Source organism: Talpa europaea (assembly GCF_964194135.1).
Source record: "Talpa europaea genome assembly, chromosome: 8".
NCBI classification, from domain to species: domain Eukaryota; kingdom Metazoa; phylum Chordata; class Mammalia; order Eulipotyphla; family Talpidae; genus Talpa; species Talpa europaea.
Genome location: NC_140075.1, coordinates 113,490,474 through 113,507,731, shown reverse-complemented (window position 1 = coordinate 113,507,731; position 17,258 = coordinate 113,490,474). Strand labels below are relative to the sequence as shown.

The window sequence follows — 17,258 nt, the reverse complement described above, 5'->3', positions numbered from 1 at the left end:
GGCCCCCTGCCCGCCGCATGCCTAGTTGCACTGAGTCGATCTGTGTCCCTCCTGAGGGGGCAACCCCCAGGAGAGCCACCCCGTCCGGAGCTGACCCAACCCAAGGGTCATCAGCCAGAACCTGATGCTCAAGACAGACCGGAAGCCAGGGCTGGTGCACAGCAGCAGTCTCATGTGGGCACCCCCTCAGGAAGGGGAGCCCCTTGGCCTGTTACAGATGTGTGTTCCCCCCCAACCCCAGCCTCCAGCCCTGCAGGACCCGCGCATGTAGGGAGGGTTCCGGGTCACTTTCATTTTCTTAATGGCTATTTTAAGAATTACATTCCTGCTAGTAAGGGAGGACTCACCAAGCACCCCGGTTCTGTGCTAGTGGTTCGCTCGTTCCCTGAAATGTGCAGGGTGCCAGGCCCACAGATGAGCTGCTGACCCCAGTGGCTTTGGTGGTTCCTGCTATTGTGAATCATCTTTCCCAACCAAAGGGCTTTTGCTTTTGCTCCTAAGTGGGGCAAATGGAGAGGGGGAGTTTTGTGAAGAATTATGAAGATGGACATGGTTTGGACAAGTCTAGATGTGTGTGTGAAGGAGTGAGGAGATTTTTCATGCACTTCAATCTTTGGTAGCTGTGGACACTGCTGAGGTGGGAAGGGGCCGCACCTCCAGGCACTCCAGCGCAGAACCCGCCTCTCCTGGGGCAGCTGCGTTCCTTTCCCTTCTCTAAAGCTAAGAGGTTGAGATCTGAGTAATAGTCTTAGTCCCCATAAAATGTAGTTTTTAATTTTTTTAACTTGAAACAAAATACCTGAACTTAAATATCAAATGTTTTCATCTGTGAAATGCAAAAATAAACACTGCATTTCACTTGATAGCTTTTTTAAAACTCGCCCCTTGCCAGGTGCTGTGAGTACCTTTAATCAGTAGCACTTTCTGTCTATTGAAGATAAAGCAGCTTTCCTCGCAGTATTATGTTTCAGCAAAGGTTTTCCAAGAAAAAGCCTGCATGTGGCATGCCGTGAGAGCCTGACTGGTAGAGGACGGTAGCCGGAGTCCACACTAGAGAATCAGTCGTGGACTATTTGAATAGTTATTTGCCTTTTAAAATAATAAATAAAACTGGGTTGCCCAACAGCTAAATATGATGCATATGTTGAGGTCACTGGAACTGGAAGGTGAGGCTGCCCATGTTGGGGCACGATGCCTGAGAGGGGTCCACGTCGCGAGAGGCTGACATATGCAGCTGGCGTGGAGCATCCGCACACTTGGGGGGCAGCCCCCAGGCTCACTGCTGCTGCCTGGTGGGGCTTTGGCGTCATCCTGTCGTCCCCCCTCCCAGTGGGAGCGTCCAGGGGCTTCACCCTGAGGTGCTAGGCCCTGAGCCCCAGCCCGCCCGCCCTTCCCTGACACGTCCCGCCCCTCCCCACCTGCCCCTCCGACCCCCCGCGCGCCGGCCCTCCCCCTCCCCCGCCGACCCTCCGGGTCCCCGCCGGCCCGGCCCTCCCTTCCCCTCCCCTCCCCCGCCGGCCTCCGGGTTTGAAGCCGCCGCTCGGGCCAATGGGCGCCGCCGACGTCACGCGCAGCCGCCCGCCCGCCGCAGCGCTCGGGGAGCCTCTTTTAACTAAAATGGAGGCTGGTTTCTCGCCTTGAGGAGCGCGCCGCTCTCCGCGGACGGCTAGATGTTGACATGTAACAAGGCGGGCAGCAGGATGGTGGTGGACGCGGCCAGCTCCAACGGGCCCTTCCCGCCCGCGGCCCTGCTGCACATCCGAGGTAAGCGCCCGCCGGCGCGCCATTGTGCTTCCGACGGGGCCGGGCCGCGGGCGCCCTGCCCGGCCCGGCGCGCCGGCCCCGGCCCCGGCCCCGATGCCGGCCCCGGCCCCACCCCGCCGCGGCCCGGGGCCGGTCCGCGCCCGCCCCGCCGCCCGCCAGCTGGAAGCGGCGCCCGCCCCGCCGCCCCCTCCCCGCGCTGACGTCAGAGGACGTGACGTCACGCGGCGCGGGCCGGCGGGGGGCCCGGGCGGCCGGGGGTCGCGGGGCCGGGGGGCCGGGCGCCCCCGCCCTGCCCGGGGCGGCCGGCGGGGCGAGGGCGCGCGGGCTCTGGCGGGGCGGCCTCAGCGCGAGCGGCAACAAGTTTGCAAACTGCGGGGATCACTTCTGGGAACCGAGGGCCTCGCGGCCCGGCTGCCCCTCCCCGTAGTCGGGCTTTGACAGGCTTGTTCCGTAGAGTTTTTGTCATAATGGGGTGAAGCAGAACATGGACGCTGAGTTTCGTCAGGTACAAACGCATCATCTCGCAGCTCTGCCCCAGCCGTCAGGCGCGCCTTCCCGGCCGCCGGGCCAGGGTGGGAGCCGGCTCTGCAGGTGACTAAGTGCATGACTAAAATGCCCGACAAGATTCTTCAGATCCTAGGGTGTACCCGGGGAGACAAAAGCCCGAGCACCCGGGTCTGTTGGAACAAAATGGGGCTTGCTTCTCTCCGTGGCCTCATTACCGAAACTGGGGACAACGAATGCCCGCAGTGACCAGCCTGCAGGTCGTGCACCCAGGAAACAGCACATGTTGGCCCCTGGCGCCTCAATATTCCAGCCCCTGCCGAGGAGCAGAAAGACCCCAATTAGTTCTTACACAGCACTGGTTAGCAGGAGAGCCCTTTCCTGCGTATAAAAATGTATATTTTTATACTTTCAAGGTGTCTTTTTCTGAACTAAGAGTTGTTTTGGCTTGTGAGTTTCCAGGTTTATTGACACTTCATGCACTTGTTAATTGTCAAGCTAGGACTCTATTCTGATAGGTCTTTGGTTTTATGTCTTTTATTGCGCTGCCATTTTTTTTAAATGTCAAGACCTTATGACCCCTTTGGATTTTTTTTTTTTTTTTTTTTTTGCTGTGGGTTGAGTGGTTGGTGGTTTGCCACCCAGTCAGGGAGGGGAAAGGTAATGCAGGGTATTAACCTGCCAAAGACCCGAGTTTTTAAGAAGGAGTAACCTTTAGGGGCCTAAAACTAACTTCTGATTCATACAGAGTACTTTTGAATTTCAAGACTTGGCAAATGCTTGATTTACTCACCAGGGGCTCTTAGAGCCTGAAGGACAATGTGAAGCTTAGCAAAACTGGTTTTATTTAGATTGGCTTGTAGATTCCTGACCAGCTTCACCTCCAGTCAGCAGCTCTGCAGCGTGTGGCTGACTCGCCCAAGAGCGCGTTGGTGGAGAGACCCAGGCCGGGCAGGTGAGGGTGCACGCCCTCCCAGCAGGGACACATCCCAGCCCAGGCCCAGAGGTGTGAGGGTGGCCCCAGCCGCTTTCAGCCCCAGCAGGTGTTGTGTTTCCTTCAGAAGCTTTTCTTAAAAAACCTCATTTGAAAATAAAAATCGTGACTGTTAGAACCTTTGACCACAGGATTACAGTAGTGGTTTTTCACAAAGTCCGTCTGTTTCAGTGGTCTCTTTTGTATGACAGTTGGGTGCCCGGAGTGCATGTCTTCATTCATTTCACCAGCCCCTGCCCAGCCCCTGCCCCCACCTGCCCAGCACTGTCCTGACTGGGCACCTGGAGCAGGTGGGTCCCGGCCGCCTCCCATGGAGTCTGCAGTGGACACTGTCCACCACCAGAGCAACTCGGAGCCCCGGCTGGCTTGACAGCTATTTTCTACTACCGGTCTAGAGTCTGTGATTGATGAGTGAACTGGCATGTTCTGAAGAAGTTCAAGTGTGGGAAGGACTTTCGTTTGAAACTTAGTGCGAGCTTTTCTGTCTGTGGAAGGCCAGCGTCATGGAACTTGATGGCTGTAAATTTAGCTCGATGACTTAAATCCTGCACTTGCAGCGCTGTCCAAGAGAGCCGTCTGCTGTGGAGGGGATGTTCCCTGTGCTGTCCGCTGCTGGCCCAGCCTCTGTGGCCACTGAGCACTTCTCGTGTGGCTGAGCACCGAAGACCTGGGGTTCTAGGTCTGTAGCGTCGGGCAGCGGGGTTCAGGCTGGGAGGGACAGGCATTTTAGACCAGAGCTGGGAGTAAATATTTGGGATGGCAAAGGCAAAGGCAAAGGCAGCCATGGTCAGCAAGTAAAGGACAAGTCATGACCGCCTCGGGTTAAGTCTCTTTAGAAAGCAGGTAGCAGCCAGACCTGGCCCAGGGGCACTTTGCCCACCCCTGTTCAGACTTGTCCTATGAGTGGGCTTCACAGCAGCTTTCCCTCCTCTCCGTGGCTTGGGTGTGGGCACTAGCTCCCCACCGCCCACCCCCGCCACAGAGAGCTCTCAAGCAGGTGCAGCCAAGCCCAAAAGATGTTAATGGCAGAGCAGGGAGCAAAAACTTGTCTTTTCCTAAACCCATTTTCTTCCTGGGAAATGGAGGACTGATCTCAAAAAGTCTCCCACAAGTACTTCCTGAGTCACAGTTCGCAGTTTGCCTTCCTGATTAGAAACGCGCAGGTGCTGGAGGATATGAGTTCACACCCCTGCCTGGGGGTACCATTTGCCCCCACTGCTTGGTGGTGGCATTTACCATCACCCACACATGGTGAAGCTGGCCGGCTGGGACTACTCAGTGAGGCCCCGAATAAGACTGTCTGCCCCCCCTCCAAATCCTCTGTGCCCCCGGTCCTCTGTGCCCCCAGTGCTCTGGGCGCCTAATCCTCTGGACCCCCCAGTGTTGTGGGTGCCCGGCCTTCCAGGCCCCCCAGTCCTCAGGGCACTAGCGGGCAGACTTTGCCCTCACCTCCCAGCCTGCAGACTGTGGCTGTCTGCAGGGTGGAGCTGGACACCTGCCCTGGAAGCTGCTCCTGTGATCCTCTGAGCAGAGGAGTTTCTTTTGTGTTTCTGAGGGTGGGCGTGTCACCAGAGTAAGGGGAGGGAGCCCGTGCCCCTTTCTGTTCATTTCTCTTCTCTCAAACTTGGGCATGACATTTGCAGAGGCTCTTGTCTGGCAGCAAAAGTTAAACTCCTAGAATTTTTTTTCATTGAAACGTGTGATCAGCAAAGAAGGGACAAATAAAGGGGGAAGTTAATAGCCCAGGACAGGGCGTGTGCTTTTGAGACCCAGGAAGAGGACAGGCCTGCGCACTGCACCGGGTGGAGCTGCTCCATCCTGCCTCAGGCCACTCCATCCTGTCTTGGGCTGGCACTGGTCTTCTGCCCACAGGGCTGACTGGGGTGGACCCCCTGGGCCTAGTGCTGGAGCCTGGTGCCAGCCCAACAGGGCCTGGGGTTCTCCTCTGGTGCCCTGCCTGCCAGCCCAGGCTCCAGAGCTACAGCTGGGGACTGCCCCACAGGCGAGGCATCTGTGCAGGTGGCCCCACAGGTCTGGAAGAGGAGGGAACCCTTTGCCTTGAGCCAGGGTGGCCAGCATCCGAGCCAGGAGCAGAGACAGTGGGCTCCAGGGCTCTCTAGAGGCCACAGCTGCCTCCTGACTGAGCTCAGCGCTGCCAGGGAGAGGAGTGTCGCTGTCCAGACTCAGGTGTGGTTTGAGGGCGCTGGTTGGCCACACGTGCACATTTCTGGTGTGGGAGAACGTGCCCCTTTCTTGAGCCTCCCCGAGCTGGGTCCACCTTTCCATTCCTTCCAGGCTTCCAGGGCCTCTCAGCAAGGTGCTCCCGCCGCGGTGAAGATGGAGCTGTTGCCCCAGCCACTCTGGCAGTGACTGGGCGTCTGTTGCCTTCCCCACCATCAGTCAGAGGTCGGGATAGGTTGCAGGAGGACTGGCTGAAGCCAGGGCCCTGGGCTCACTCTGTGCTGCCTCCCCTTCCCTTCAGGGGACCCCGGAGAACTCGGAAAAGTCTTGAAAAGACTTCAGCTGAAGGTGATAGGCCCAAGTAAAGTCTAGTTTTGTTTTAGGCTTAAGTTGTCGCAGAGTTACTGATGGGAAGTTATCACCGAGTGAGTCCAAAATCAACCCCCTTCTAGTGCTGCTTTTTAACCGCGGGGTTGGAAGAAGTGAATGCTGTGAATGAATCCCTGTTGGATCGTTACTCTAAAAAACAAAACAGAGCCTGTGGAGACTTTCCTGAGGCCGCTGGAAAGCACTGACCCGGGTGCCAGGGGTGCTGTGGGGTCTCTGCAGCCCTCTGTGTGCAGGAAGGTGCCGCAGCCTGGGGGTGTCCAGTTCTTGTGCCAGGCAGGGTGACTCCTCGGGGGCAGGTCCTTCTGCCCCGCCCACCCGAATGAACTGACCAGGTAAGGGAAGGTTGGCCCCTCAGCACCAGCCTGCAGGTCTCTTTCTTGATAACTCCCTGTGGCTGCTCCATCTTACCAAACGGTTCTTTTGGGGTGGATACCTTTTTGGATGTTTATTGTCATTTTTTATTGGTCTTAAATTGTAACAGCCTTTACGGCACATTCAAAGTTAAAACTCAGGTTCCCTCAGCTCGAGTCTAGCTGGCAGGCACTTCGTGGGCAGGGATCTGAAACCCCTGAGAGGTCTCCGCCCTACTCTGCCCACCATCACTCCCTCTGGAACCCAGCCTGTGGCAGCTGCTTGCGCCTGGGGCCTGGAAAGGGGAGGGAGTGGGAGGAAGCGGACCTGCCTCTGTGGGCTTGGGAGGTTCCATGAGTGACTGTAGCTGCCGTGGTGGCAGGAGCAGGTGTGCATAGTGTGGCCCGCGTCTCACTGGGATGCGTGGGGGCTCCACGCTGGTGTGTGAACCACGACCTGCGTGTGCTCTGGAGGCGGAGCTACCCTGCTTGTCCACTTGACGCTCACCTCTCTGCCTCTCAGCCACTTGCCAGGCCTTGCCCCCCACCCCGTGCAGTTGGCTTGTCACTTCTCCCCACCTCGAGAAGCTAGCGTGCGTGACCCTGGGGTGGGTGCTGGGTTGTGTGTGTGGGTTGTGTGTGTGGGTTGTGTGTAAAGTAGCAGCCGCGAAGACTGTGCCCAGGTGGTCTCCAGGCCTCCAGTCAGAGTGGTCTTCCTTATGTAGCCCCTTCCCTTCACCTGGGGCCCAGCAGTCAGCATTTGCAGCCTTTGCTCCCTCTCCCCATTTCTAACTCTTGAAAGAAAGTTCTAGCATGACGCTCATAAGGCATTCTATTTCTAGAAGTTGGGGATATTATTATCTGTGATTGGCTTCACATGTCTTCCCTTTAGTTATTTTTACTTTGTTACCCTTTTTTTGTTTTTAATGTATTTTTTTTAGTTTTTGTTTCTTTTTTTAATTTGTGGTGTTATTTTGTTGTTGTTTCTTTTCTCCTTTAAATGTGAATGCAGCTCTTGGTGCTTTCAGCACTTTAACTTCCAAAAATTCAAGAAGCTAGTATCAGATCGCGTTACATTAAACTCCACCGAATTCCTTTTTGACGCTGGGATTTTTAAATCGAGATAGTATTTGTGGGATAGTATCGAGATAGTATTAAGTGGGATCGCAACTGTAAACTCAAAATCTTAGTGTTCAAAGGTTTAATATTATGTCAGCTATAGTCTCAATGACAAACCTCGATGTGTGAAGTTCTAATATCGTGGGATTTTCAACAGAAGGTGGGCTGGTCGCGTTGTCTGGTTAGGTTCTCTGGCTGTGGTCGCCGATGGACATGAACCGTCTCTACCCGCCCGGGCTCGAGTCAGCCGCCATGATGCGCGCCGGTGCTGTCTGCACGGCCTGTGTGTCTGCAGCAGCAAGCTGGTGGCTGCCCTCTCCGCGCAGTAGAACACTCGCAGGAGAGAAGCGTGTCCCCAACTTCACAGCACGGGGTCCATGGGCCCTGCAGTCGCCCAGAGACTGTCCTTGTGAGTCTGCCTCTCTTTCCCTGTCATGGGGCCACTGTGGGCAGCCGCAGGGTGCGAGCCTCCTGCACAGAGCCAGGCCTTGTGGCCACTGCTGCTGGCTGGTCTGACGGAAAGCAGCCTTGTGAGTGAGGCATGTTGGTCCCCTGCTCTCTCGCCCTTGCTCGTCTACCTCTCGACCCGGCTGGGAGATGCCAGTTCCGTGCCAGAGCAGACCTGCTGAGGGGAAGCGGCACCTCTGTCTCTGGGAGCAGTGTGGTCACCGGAGAGGACAGGAGGCAGGCAACCTGGCTTACTGAGCCAGAGGTGTTCCAGACAGCTCTCTTTGCCGCTCAGCTCCCCTTCTGGCGTGGGGCAGGGAACCTGAACCCCCCCCCCTTCCCATGAACGTGGCACTCGTAATGCCTTCAGCGAATGTGAGCACAACTCGAAGAAGATACCCCACGTGTGGAGGGCTGTGGGGACCCCCTCTTCCCATGCATGCCCGCACACCCGAGCAGTGCACTCAGCGAGGCAGCTGGCGGCCCCCCCTGTCTTCAGGGAGGTCAGACATCGGAGAGAAAAGCCAAAGGTGACAGTGCCATTGCTCCTGCTCATTTGGGGGGAAAATAGTCATTCTCGTGATGCTGATGACTGTGAGATGAGCCTGCTGTCATTTTAAATGAATTAAAAAGTAGGCGCCATCACCTGCAGCCTGGGGACACAGAGCGTTCACCCCCCTTCTCTGACCTGCAGGCCCTCGCAGCACCATTCACACCTGGGCCATCTCTCCCACTGGAGGTGTCATTGGCCCTGCTTTCTGTCTGTTCTCTTCTTCCTCTAAAAAAACAAGTAGAAAATGCCGCGTTAGCTAGTCAGTGAGCAGTGGCGTCAACAGCCTCTTGGGCCACAGTGGGGCCATGGGGCCGCAGGCCGCCGTCTCTGGAGCCCGCGCTCCCTTCCACCTCTGTCCGCTTCCTTTGTTCTTTTTCTATTTTTTTTCTTTGTTTTTTTTTTAATTTTTTTTTTTTGTTTCCTTTGCTCTTTCTCTAATCTTTTTTCAAAAGCTGATGCGCATCCAGCCAGCTTTACTCTTTTTTTTTTTTCTTTTTTTTTTTCTTTTTTTTTTTTCTTTTTTTTTTTCTTTTTTTTTTTCTTTTTTTTTTTCTTTTTTTTTTTCTTTTTTTTTTTTCTTTTTTTTTTCTTTTTTTTTTTTCTTTTTTTTTTTTCTTTTTTTTTTTCTTTTTTTTTTTTCTTTTTTTTTTTTCTTTTTTTTTTTACAAATAAAGCTAAATTTTCTCCCTGGCCTTATCCACCAAATCAGGTGTTCTGGATTCTGCCCTGTGTTCCCACATGTTCACACGGCCTGTGAGCAGACTGTGGCATAAATGACACTGTTTAGTCACAGAGACTATGGGGTTTTTTTCTTTATTGCTTAGAAAATATTGACATGAGAGCAGTTTTAGAAGCTTAGGCATTGGACAAGTTCTCAGTATCTGGACAACTGTCTAGTCTGCGTTCAGAGCGCCTGTGGGTACTCGCGTCACCCTGTGTCCCGCTGCTGTCTGTGCTGAGCACTCAGCATGGGCTCCTGCCACTGGCACCCCCTTCGGGACGAGGCGGCATCTAGAGGTGGTGGGGCCGGGCGCCGGGGCCATCCTGACAATGCTGCCACGCTGCACCCGCTTCACAGGTGTGACAAGTGGTTGCCAGCTGCGTGGCTGCCGGGAGACCCGTGTGTTGCCTGTTGGGGCCAGGCCCTTCCTGTTGCACCAGCTGCCTGAAAGTGGGCTTGCCTCTTGGGCTTGACAGCCTCACTGGCTCTTCTGTGCCTGCTTTTTATTTTTTTTATTTTTTTATTTTAAAGATTTATTTATTTATTTATTTATTTATACACGCACTGGGTACAGTCAGAAGCATGGGAGGGCGAAAGAATTCACCAGAGCGGGGAACAGAACAGGCAGAGTGACGAAATACACTGCTGAGAGGAGCAGCGGGCGGCAGGAGAGGTCTGCACACCATGTGGGACCCTCACCCGGTGGCCGGGAATCGAACCAGCGCTGCAGAGGCTGCGGGCAGCTTCTCAGCCCAGTGCTCAACTGCTGCACCACCAGAGGAGGCCCTGTGCCTGCTTATAAAACATCTTACTAGATGTTGTTGATTTAGCTGGCCAGGCCTTCGCCCCTCCTCCACACCCCTTCCGCATCGGGCCCCATCGTACAAGCGTCTAGAGCTGTCAGGCCCGGTCTTCCCGACTGGGTCCTGAATTAGTACCTAAACCTTCTAGGACCTGTGGATCCTTCATGGTTTTAAATGCATTTGATTAAATTACTTATTTTTAAGGGAATTAAGGGAAAGGAGTAGGTTCCCATCCCAATCCAATATTCCTAAGGACAAAAAGCACATCATGAGAACAAGCAATTTCCTCCTTGTATTTCACCCTCCGTTCGGAGAGACGCTGTGTGGGTGGAGAGTGGGAGTGACTGTCCAGGGAGCTGTGGTTTGTTTTTTTTTTTTTAAGAACCTCATCAGTGCAGCTGCTTCTTTTTCTTTGCAGTAGAGGCATAAATGTCTTATTGAAAAGGTGTTATCTTAATCTTAAAGTTTAACTTAAATTTATACTTTAAGTCAAAGTTAAAGATGATGTCCCAAAATTTCTAGATCTACCTTCCTGCTTTCAAGAGCTCTTCTTACTTCATTTCTTTGCAGGTGAGGCCTTCTGGTGTTGGAACGCACCTTTTCGGAGGCACATAGACTTTCTTCTGTAGGGTGAAACTTTTTTTCCCCAATCGTGCGCAACCACTGTTTGCAAATCCTGCATTTGATTTTTGTGTCAGTTAAATGTAAACTTTCAAAATATTGATCTTAATCTTTGGTGTTAATTTTGATATGAGCTGCAGTTACCAGTGGCCAGTAAAATGGACAGCAACTGTCCTGCCTGCCAGACTGGAAAGGCACCGTGCGGGGCGTTTGTGTACAGCAGACTGTACCCCGTGGGGCCAGTGCCTTCCTACGGTCTTGCTGTTTGCTGTCACGTAAGAGTTTCAACATTTGCTCATGTGAGCCTTTTCTCTATTTTGAAAATGTAAGAGAGCCTTGAAGTGAAATGTTAGCTAAACTTGGAGGGGCAGGGAACCAAATAATTTTTAATATCATGCTTCACATTTAAATGTTAAAAAGCATGTTCATCAAGTGTTCTTTGGCAGGAAACAGGGACTTACCAGCCTTCACTGCAGCCTCCACAGGTCAGAGGGCTGGCCCAGCACCCCTGCTCGTGCCACTGCTTGGGACTCATCTGGGGTCCTAGGCGGTGCCTCATTCATTCTTCCCGAGGGTTTCAGAACTATGGATCCTGAGGAAGCCTTCAGAAGGCCAGTCTACAGGGCACTGCGGCCCTCCCCTTGCACGGCTGGGCCTGCCCCGAATGGGGGGACTGTCGTTGTTTGTCATTAGTGCCCCGGGACCTTCTTCATCTTCAAAGCTCCTTGCAAGTGCTTATTAACTGTCTCTGTCCTAGGAGGTGGTGCACGGGTGTTATTAGTCCCGTTTTTACAGTGTGGAAACCGAAGCAGAGCAGTGCCCGGGGTTCCAGAGGCACTGGTGGCAGACTGGACGGGCCTCGGGTGCTCTGACGCAGCTCTGCTGTTGGTGTGCGTGGGGCTGCACTGGCAGGTCCCTTTATCGCCCAGATCTGCCTGCCCGTCCTCTGCTCTGGCTTGCTGACAGAGGTGGAGCGTGCCGCTGGAACCAGGTTAGTTGGTCTTATGGTATCATCTAGAAAAGCAAGAGATGCAGATTCTGGGTCATGGAGGTAAGGCTATACCTCGGGGGTTTGTGGTCAGGGTTGAAATGAACTCAGTGGGGCCTTAAACTGGGCTTGAGGGCCTGGCCTGCCTTGAGGGCGTCACGTTGAAGCTGCTTTTTCAGCAGAGCTGGCGAGAATCTTTCAGCACTGACCAGAAATGTGCTGCTGGTTAAGATTCCTCGTGAGTGATTCTTAGAATTTAGTACCATCGCCACAGATCGCCTTCCCCGTGGCACCGGGCGGGCTTGGCGGGGAGGGGCTTTGTTCATCTGAAAACTGCCTATTTGGGCACAAACATTTGTCCCAGGGAAGCAGAAGTGACCAGGACCATTTGTTGATGGTGGGTGCAGCGCAGGGATGTTTATCCTGCAGTAAGGTGAAGGTGCGGGAGTTCGTGTTTCTGCTCTCTGCAGAGCTCTGCCCGCGTTTCCTTCCTCATGCTTCGCTTCAGGCACTCGCATGCTGTCATTGCTGTGGCGCTGGTCACATGGCAGCAGCCTTTGTTGTGCCAAATAAGGTTAAAATTAAAACTAAAATATTGTACTTAATTATGTTCATTTCAAAAAGAAGGAAAGCTCTATGGAATATACCAGACACAGAAGGAGGAACGAACTCTAGCTTTGACTTTCTATCTCAGGCCTTCCTATGACTTTGTTTCATCCCTTTGACAAATTTTCAGAAACGCCTACACTGGTGGTAGGCGGTGGGGCGGTAAGGAGGAGATAGCCCCCAGGGACAGGGGCCGAGTCCCACTAGGCAGCTGCCAGGTGGGTCCTTGGTGGCCCCAGAGAGCCCTGGTCTGGTGGGAGAAGCAGGAAAGAATCCCGGGAAGGGCTGATGTAGTGAGCGGTAGTGTCTCTCCCTGGACAGCCGACAGCGTCAGAGAGCTGTGGTTACAGGTTGCCAGGCAGTGGTGCCGCCTGCCACCCTGGTCACTCAACAGGGTGGGGGCGGGTGGACGGCAGGTGCAGCCAGCTCAGACTGCTGTGGTGGTCCCACAGTGAAGCCCAAAGAGAGCTGAGAGGCCGTGAGCGATGCCACTGGTGGAGGTTGGGGGTCACCAGGGGTGTCTGAACCAAGTGGAGATGCCCTCTAATTACAAAGTTAAAGAAAAGTAAGGGGCTGCCTTAAAAGTGGGGTGGGGACATAAACTCCTTCCTGATTCTCACTGCCAGACCAGTGGTCGGTCTCTTCCTGTGTTTGAGGTGAATGTCCTGCTTTCAGCCACTGTGGCCTGATCATTCGATTGTAAAGGCCGGGTCACTGCCTTGGGCTTGAGATTGGCCAAGTCCTCCTCCGCGCATGCATGCTCTCGGCATTCTGGCTGCAGTGGGGGGACAGGCGGGTCATTGCTGACTGCCTGGCAAGAAGGACCTCGCTCGGGTGGTGTGGTTCTGCCCAGCTGACCTGTCGCACTTGGGTTTGTGTCTTCAGTGAGCCAGTTTCACTGTATTCGGAGCACTGTCGCCGTGGGTGACTGGTGGCTGCTTCTCATGCGTGAATTGGTCAAAACCAGGTCAGCAGGTCAGCATGTGCAGTGTTGTGGTCGTGGCGGTGGGAGGGTTTCAGAAACCTCTGGAGCAGGAGGAAGGTGGAGGAAGGCGAGGGGATGTCTAGTGGCTCTGGTTTTCCTGGTGGTGCAGGTGGGGAGGCCCCTGAAGAAAACCCAGGGAGAGCCAGAAGGTGGAATACAGGGTGCCAGCCGAGCTAAGGTCGGGCGTGGCCAGTGTGGCCCTCTGACCAGGCCCCAGCAGAGGCCTTGGCAGTCTAGGGACCAGCCCTTTCCCACCAGGTATGTGCCAGACCTGCAGGTTTTTTCTCCCAGTCTGGGTTGCCTCCACGCTCTTGAAGTATCATTTGCAACACAAGAGTTTTTTAATTAATTTGGTTGACGGCCACTGTCCCTAATTTGCCCTTTGCTGCTCATGGGTTTGGTGTCATAGCTGAGAAACCATTTCCTAACACAGAGATTCACTCCTGTGTTCTTCTGTGAGTGTCATAGATTGAGCATCTATGTTCGGTCCGTGGTCCATTTCAAGTTCAGTTTCATGCTTGGTGGCAGGCCCAGCTCCCGCGTCATTCTTCTGCGTGTCGGGATCCAGCTTCCCATCGCCACTGGTTGAGGAGGCCGCTGTCCCTGCAGAACCGACCCGGCGCGCTCTGGACAAACAGCGCAGAAAATGCGTGCGCTTCCGACGCTGCTTCCTCGGACAGTGTGTCTGCGCCGTGGCCTTGACTGCTGTAGCTGAGTCAAAAATGTTAAAACTGGGAGGTGCGAGTCTTCCAGGTTGTTGTTCTTTCTCCAAGTAGTTTTGGTGTCCAGGGCCAGCTCATCAGTGCTTCTGCCACTTCCCGCAGCAGAACAGTGCTGCCCAGGCTCTCCTGGCCGCCCCCCCAATCCAGGGGGAACCTGAGGCCTTGGCCCGTGGGGTCTACTAAGTACCCCCAAAATGAAATGCCCAGATTTCTCATAAAAAGCTACTTGATGGGCCTCCCAGGTGGCGCAGCGGTTGAGCGCTGGGTTGCGAAGCTGCCCGCGGCCTCTGCGGCGCCGGTTCGATCCCCGGCTGCTCCCCGGCCACCGGAGGAGGGTCCCACATGGCGTGCAGACCTCTCCTGCCGCCCGCTGCTCCCCTCAGCAGTGTGCTTCGGTCCTTCTGCCTGCTCTGCTCCCCGCTCTGGCTCTGGTGAATTCTCTCACCCTCCCGGCTTCTGACTGTACCCAGTGCATGTATAAACCAAACAAACAAACAAACAAATAGATAAATAAATAAGACATGCCTCTAGAAAATTAAAAAAAAAAAAAAAAAGCTACTTGAATTTTGTTTTCTGTTCTACAGGTATTACAGTTTGATATAAATGTTTAACCTGATTTAGCTGCATTTGCAAAACTGCTATTTCAAGAAGCATATCTTGTTTATCCTGTGGTTTCATGTACCCCCAGAACACATACCGCAGGTTAAAAGGCCAGATTGGGGACCAGCCTGCCTGCTAGAGTGCTTGTCTTTGTAAAGCCATGTCTGCGACAGCTGCCAGCCTCTGAGACCCCAGGAGATTGTCCGTGGGGCGGGGTGGCTGTCCCTAGTGGGCTGCACCCTTCCCTGCCGTAGAGATCCCACCCCGGAGTTCAGATCTGGTCCGTCTTCACCTTCAGAGGTTCAATTCTTACGGGATGAAATCCATTTTGTTGTGTACATTTTTTTTCAATCGTGTTCTTGGCCAGGGGCACGTGTCCCCTTTGTGTGCCAGAGGCGGCCCAGAGTCAGGGTTTCCCAAGCACCTGTGCTGCCCTGTGAAGGGCTGTTCCTTGTCTGAGGAGGACGGTGATGTCGCGTGGGCATTGGGTAAAGTAAGATTCTCCAGTTTGCAGGACTAGCCTTTATTCCAAGGTCACCCTTTTGATCTCAGAATCCCTTTCCCTCCGGAATATTTTTTTTTTTTTTTAAGATTTATTTAGGGGCCTTCCTGCTGGCGCAGGTAGTTGAGCGCCATGCTGTGAAGCTGTCCGCAACCTCTGCAGAACAGATTCAATCCTGGCTGGCTGGCGGGAATCCCACATGGCGAAGCAGACCTCTCCTGTCTCGCCCGCTGCTCCCCTCAGCAGTATATTTCGTCAGTCTGCCTGTTCTGTTCCCCTCTCTGTCTCTGGTGAATCCTCTCACCCTCCCACGCATCTGGCCTGTACCCCAGTTCTTGTATCAAAATAAATCTTTAAAAATATATATTTATTTATTTATGCATACAAGATCTGGGGCACAGGCCAGAGATGCAGGGAGGGGGAGGGGAGTGAAAGGATTCACCAGAGACAGAGTGGGGAACAGAACAGGCATTGACCAAAGTACACTGCTGAGGGGAGCAGCCGACGAGTCAGGAAAGGTCTGCTGCGCCATGTGGGTAGCTCCCTGGCTGGCCAGGGATCAAACTCGTGCTACATCGGCTGCGGACAGCTTCATAGTGCAGTGCTTGCGCCTCCAAGGAGGGCCCCCCAGAATCTTTTTTTAATGTCTACATGGGTTGTGAAGGGCCGGAAATGCATGTCAGTGTGCAAGGCTGTGGGAAGTCTTACTGGTGTGCAAAACCCTAAGTCTGGAACATCATTTTTAAGCACAAACCTTGTGGGCATTTATAATTACAACATGACATTTCAGATAATTTGTGTAACTTAAAAGTACATTTTTTATTTGAATTGTCCAGAATAGACAAGTCTGTTGGGACCGAAAGTAGATTGGAGGTTTCCAGGGACTGGGGGAGTGGGGAAGGGGAAGTGATTACTTAGAGGGTACAGCATGCTCCTCTGGAATATGAAAAAGTTTGGAAACTAGAGTTGGCAGGATTGCACAACATCATGAACACACCAAATGCCGCTGAGCTGTCCATGTAAAATGGCTAATTGTACACTGCGTGGCTTTTCCCTCGGCCTCTTTAAGAAGCCCATTTTATTCTGTGGTGTAATTATACGTATAAGACTAGGAGGTGGGAGGGGAGTGTTTTCCCAGGTTATATAAATCCAGGTGAGCACACTGAGCTTGCATACACGCGTGCACAGGAAGGCATATATTATGTTTGCATCTCTATGCATAATCATCAGACTGATTAGGTAAATAAGTGTTCTGCTCCGGATCGCAGATAAGTATGTTAAACACTCCACTGAGACTCAAAAACATTCTTGGTTCTCGTCTCAGAAACAAAATGCATTCACCATGTTCTGTAAGCTCTTACCCTAGAGAGCTAGAGTTTGAAATCTCCTTCGGGAGAAGCCCGCAGTGCTCTGCTGGCCGGCCTGGTCAAGTCATGGCAGCAGCCTTGCGGGAGGCAGCCAAGCGGGGTCTGTCTGCAAACCTTCCTAGAGGAGAAAGACCCTGCATTGTTTCTGGATGAGTGAGAATCCCTACAGTGAGTGCTGAGTGCAGCCTTCTTGTAGACTTCCTCTCAACTTCCAGGCCCACAGCAGATGTCGGGTTGGGGCCCCTCTTGGATTTGAGGTTCAGTGTCGACCTGACCCCTCACTGCTGCTCAGGATTCTTCGTTTCCTGAAGTCACCAAACTCGTCACCTTAACTTCAGTTAATACCCCGATGGTGCTTCGCTTTTAACGGAACATTAAATCTCCTGTGCTCTGTAAGATTGGATTGTTTAAGAAAGATGATTTTTCCACTTAAGTTTGGCTCTGTTTGTAAATGCTTGTTCACTCATGGACCCTGATCACAAGGGACAGGCAGACTTGAACGCACAGGTGGTAGAGTGCGAGGATGTTGACGTGTGCCTCTCCCATCCCCACCCCATTACCCTTCCGTGGGGCCTTCCAGTTACATTTCTTCACTAGGGAGCAGCTCCGTGCCGGTGTTGATGCTGCTGGTGGTGTTACTGGTGGGGGTGGAGGGGAGGTGGAGGTGGTGATAGTGGTGTTACTGGTGGTGGAAATGGTGGTGGTGGTGATAGTGATGGAGGTAGCAGTGGTGATGGTGGAGGTGGAGATAGAGGTGATGATGGAAGTGGAGGTGATGGTGGTCGTGGAGGCAGAGGTGATGGTGATGGAGGTGTCATTGACGGCGCCGTTTCCTTGTTTGCAGTATTGAATTGTGTTCTAGAAACTGAGCCCCAGTCTAGTGCCCACAGTGGCCAACAAAGAGTTGTTTCTGTTTAGTTCACGCAACCTTGTAAGCACTAGAACTGGAATTAGGACATATGTGGTGTTAGCTGAATCCCAGATTCTATGACTGTCATTTTTGTAAAGATAAAATCTGCTTTATTCTGCCCCATTCTCCAA

The 17,258-nt window shown here is 53.4% G+C and overlaps 1 protein-coding gene across 1 annotated transcript in view; it reads left to right on the top strand.

Annotated features, from left to right (window-relative positions):
• Window positions 1–1,670: 1,670 nt before the first annotated feature.
• The window catches only part of PPP2R5C (protein phosphatase 2 regulatory subunit B'gamma), a gene marked incomplete at both ends in the record, with an annotated part of 69,732 nt that continues 54,144 nt past the window's right edge, over window positions 1,671–17,258 (top strand). The window contains 1 exon segment of the mRNA XM_084240816.1: window positions 1,671–1,764. Within this exon segment, the coding sequence (XP_084096942.1) occupies window positions 1,671–1,764 (94 nt within the window).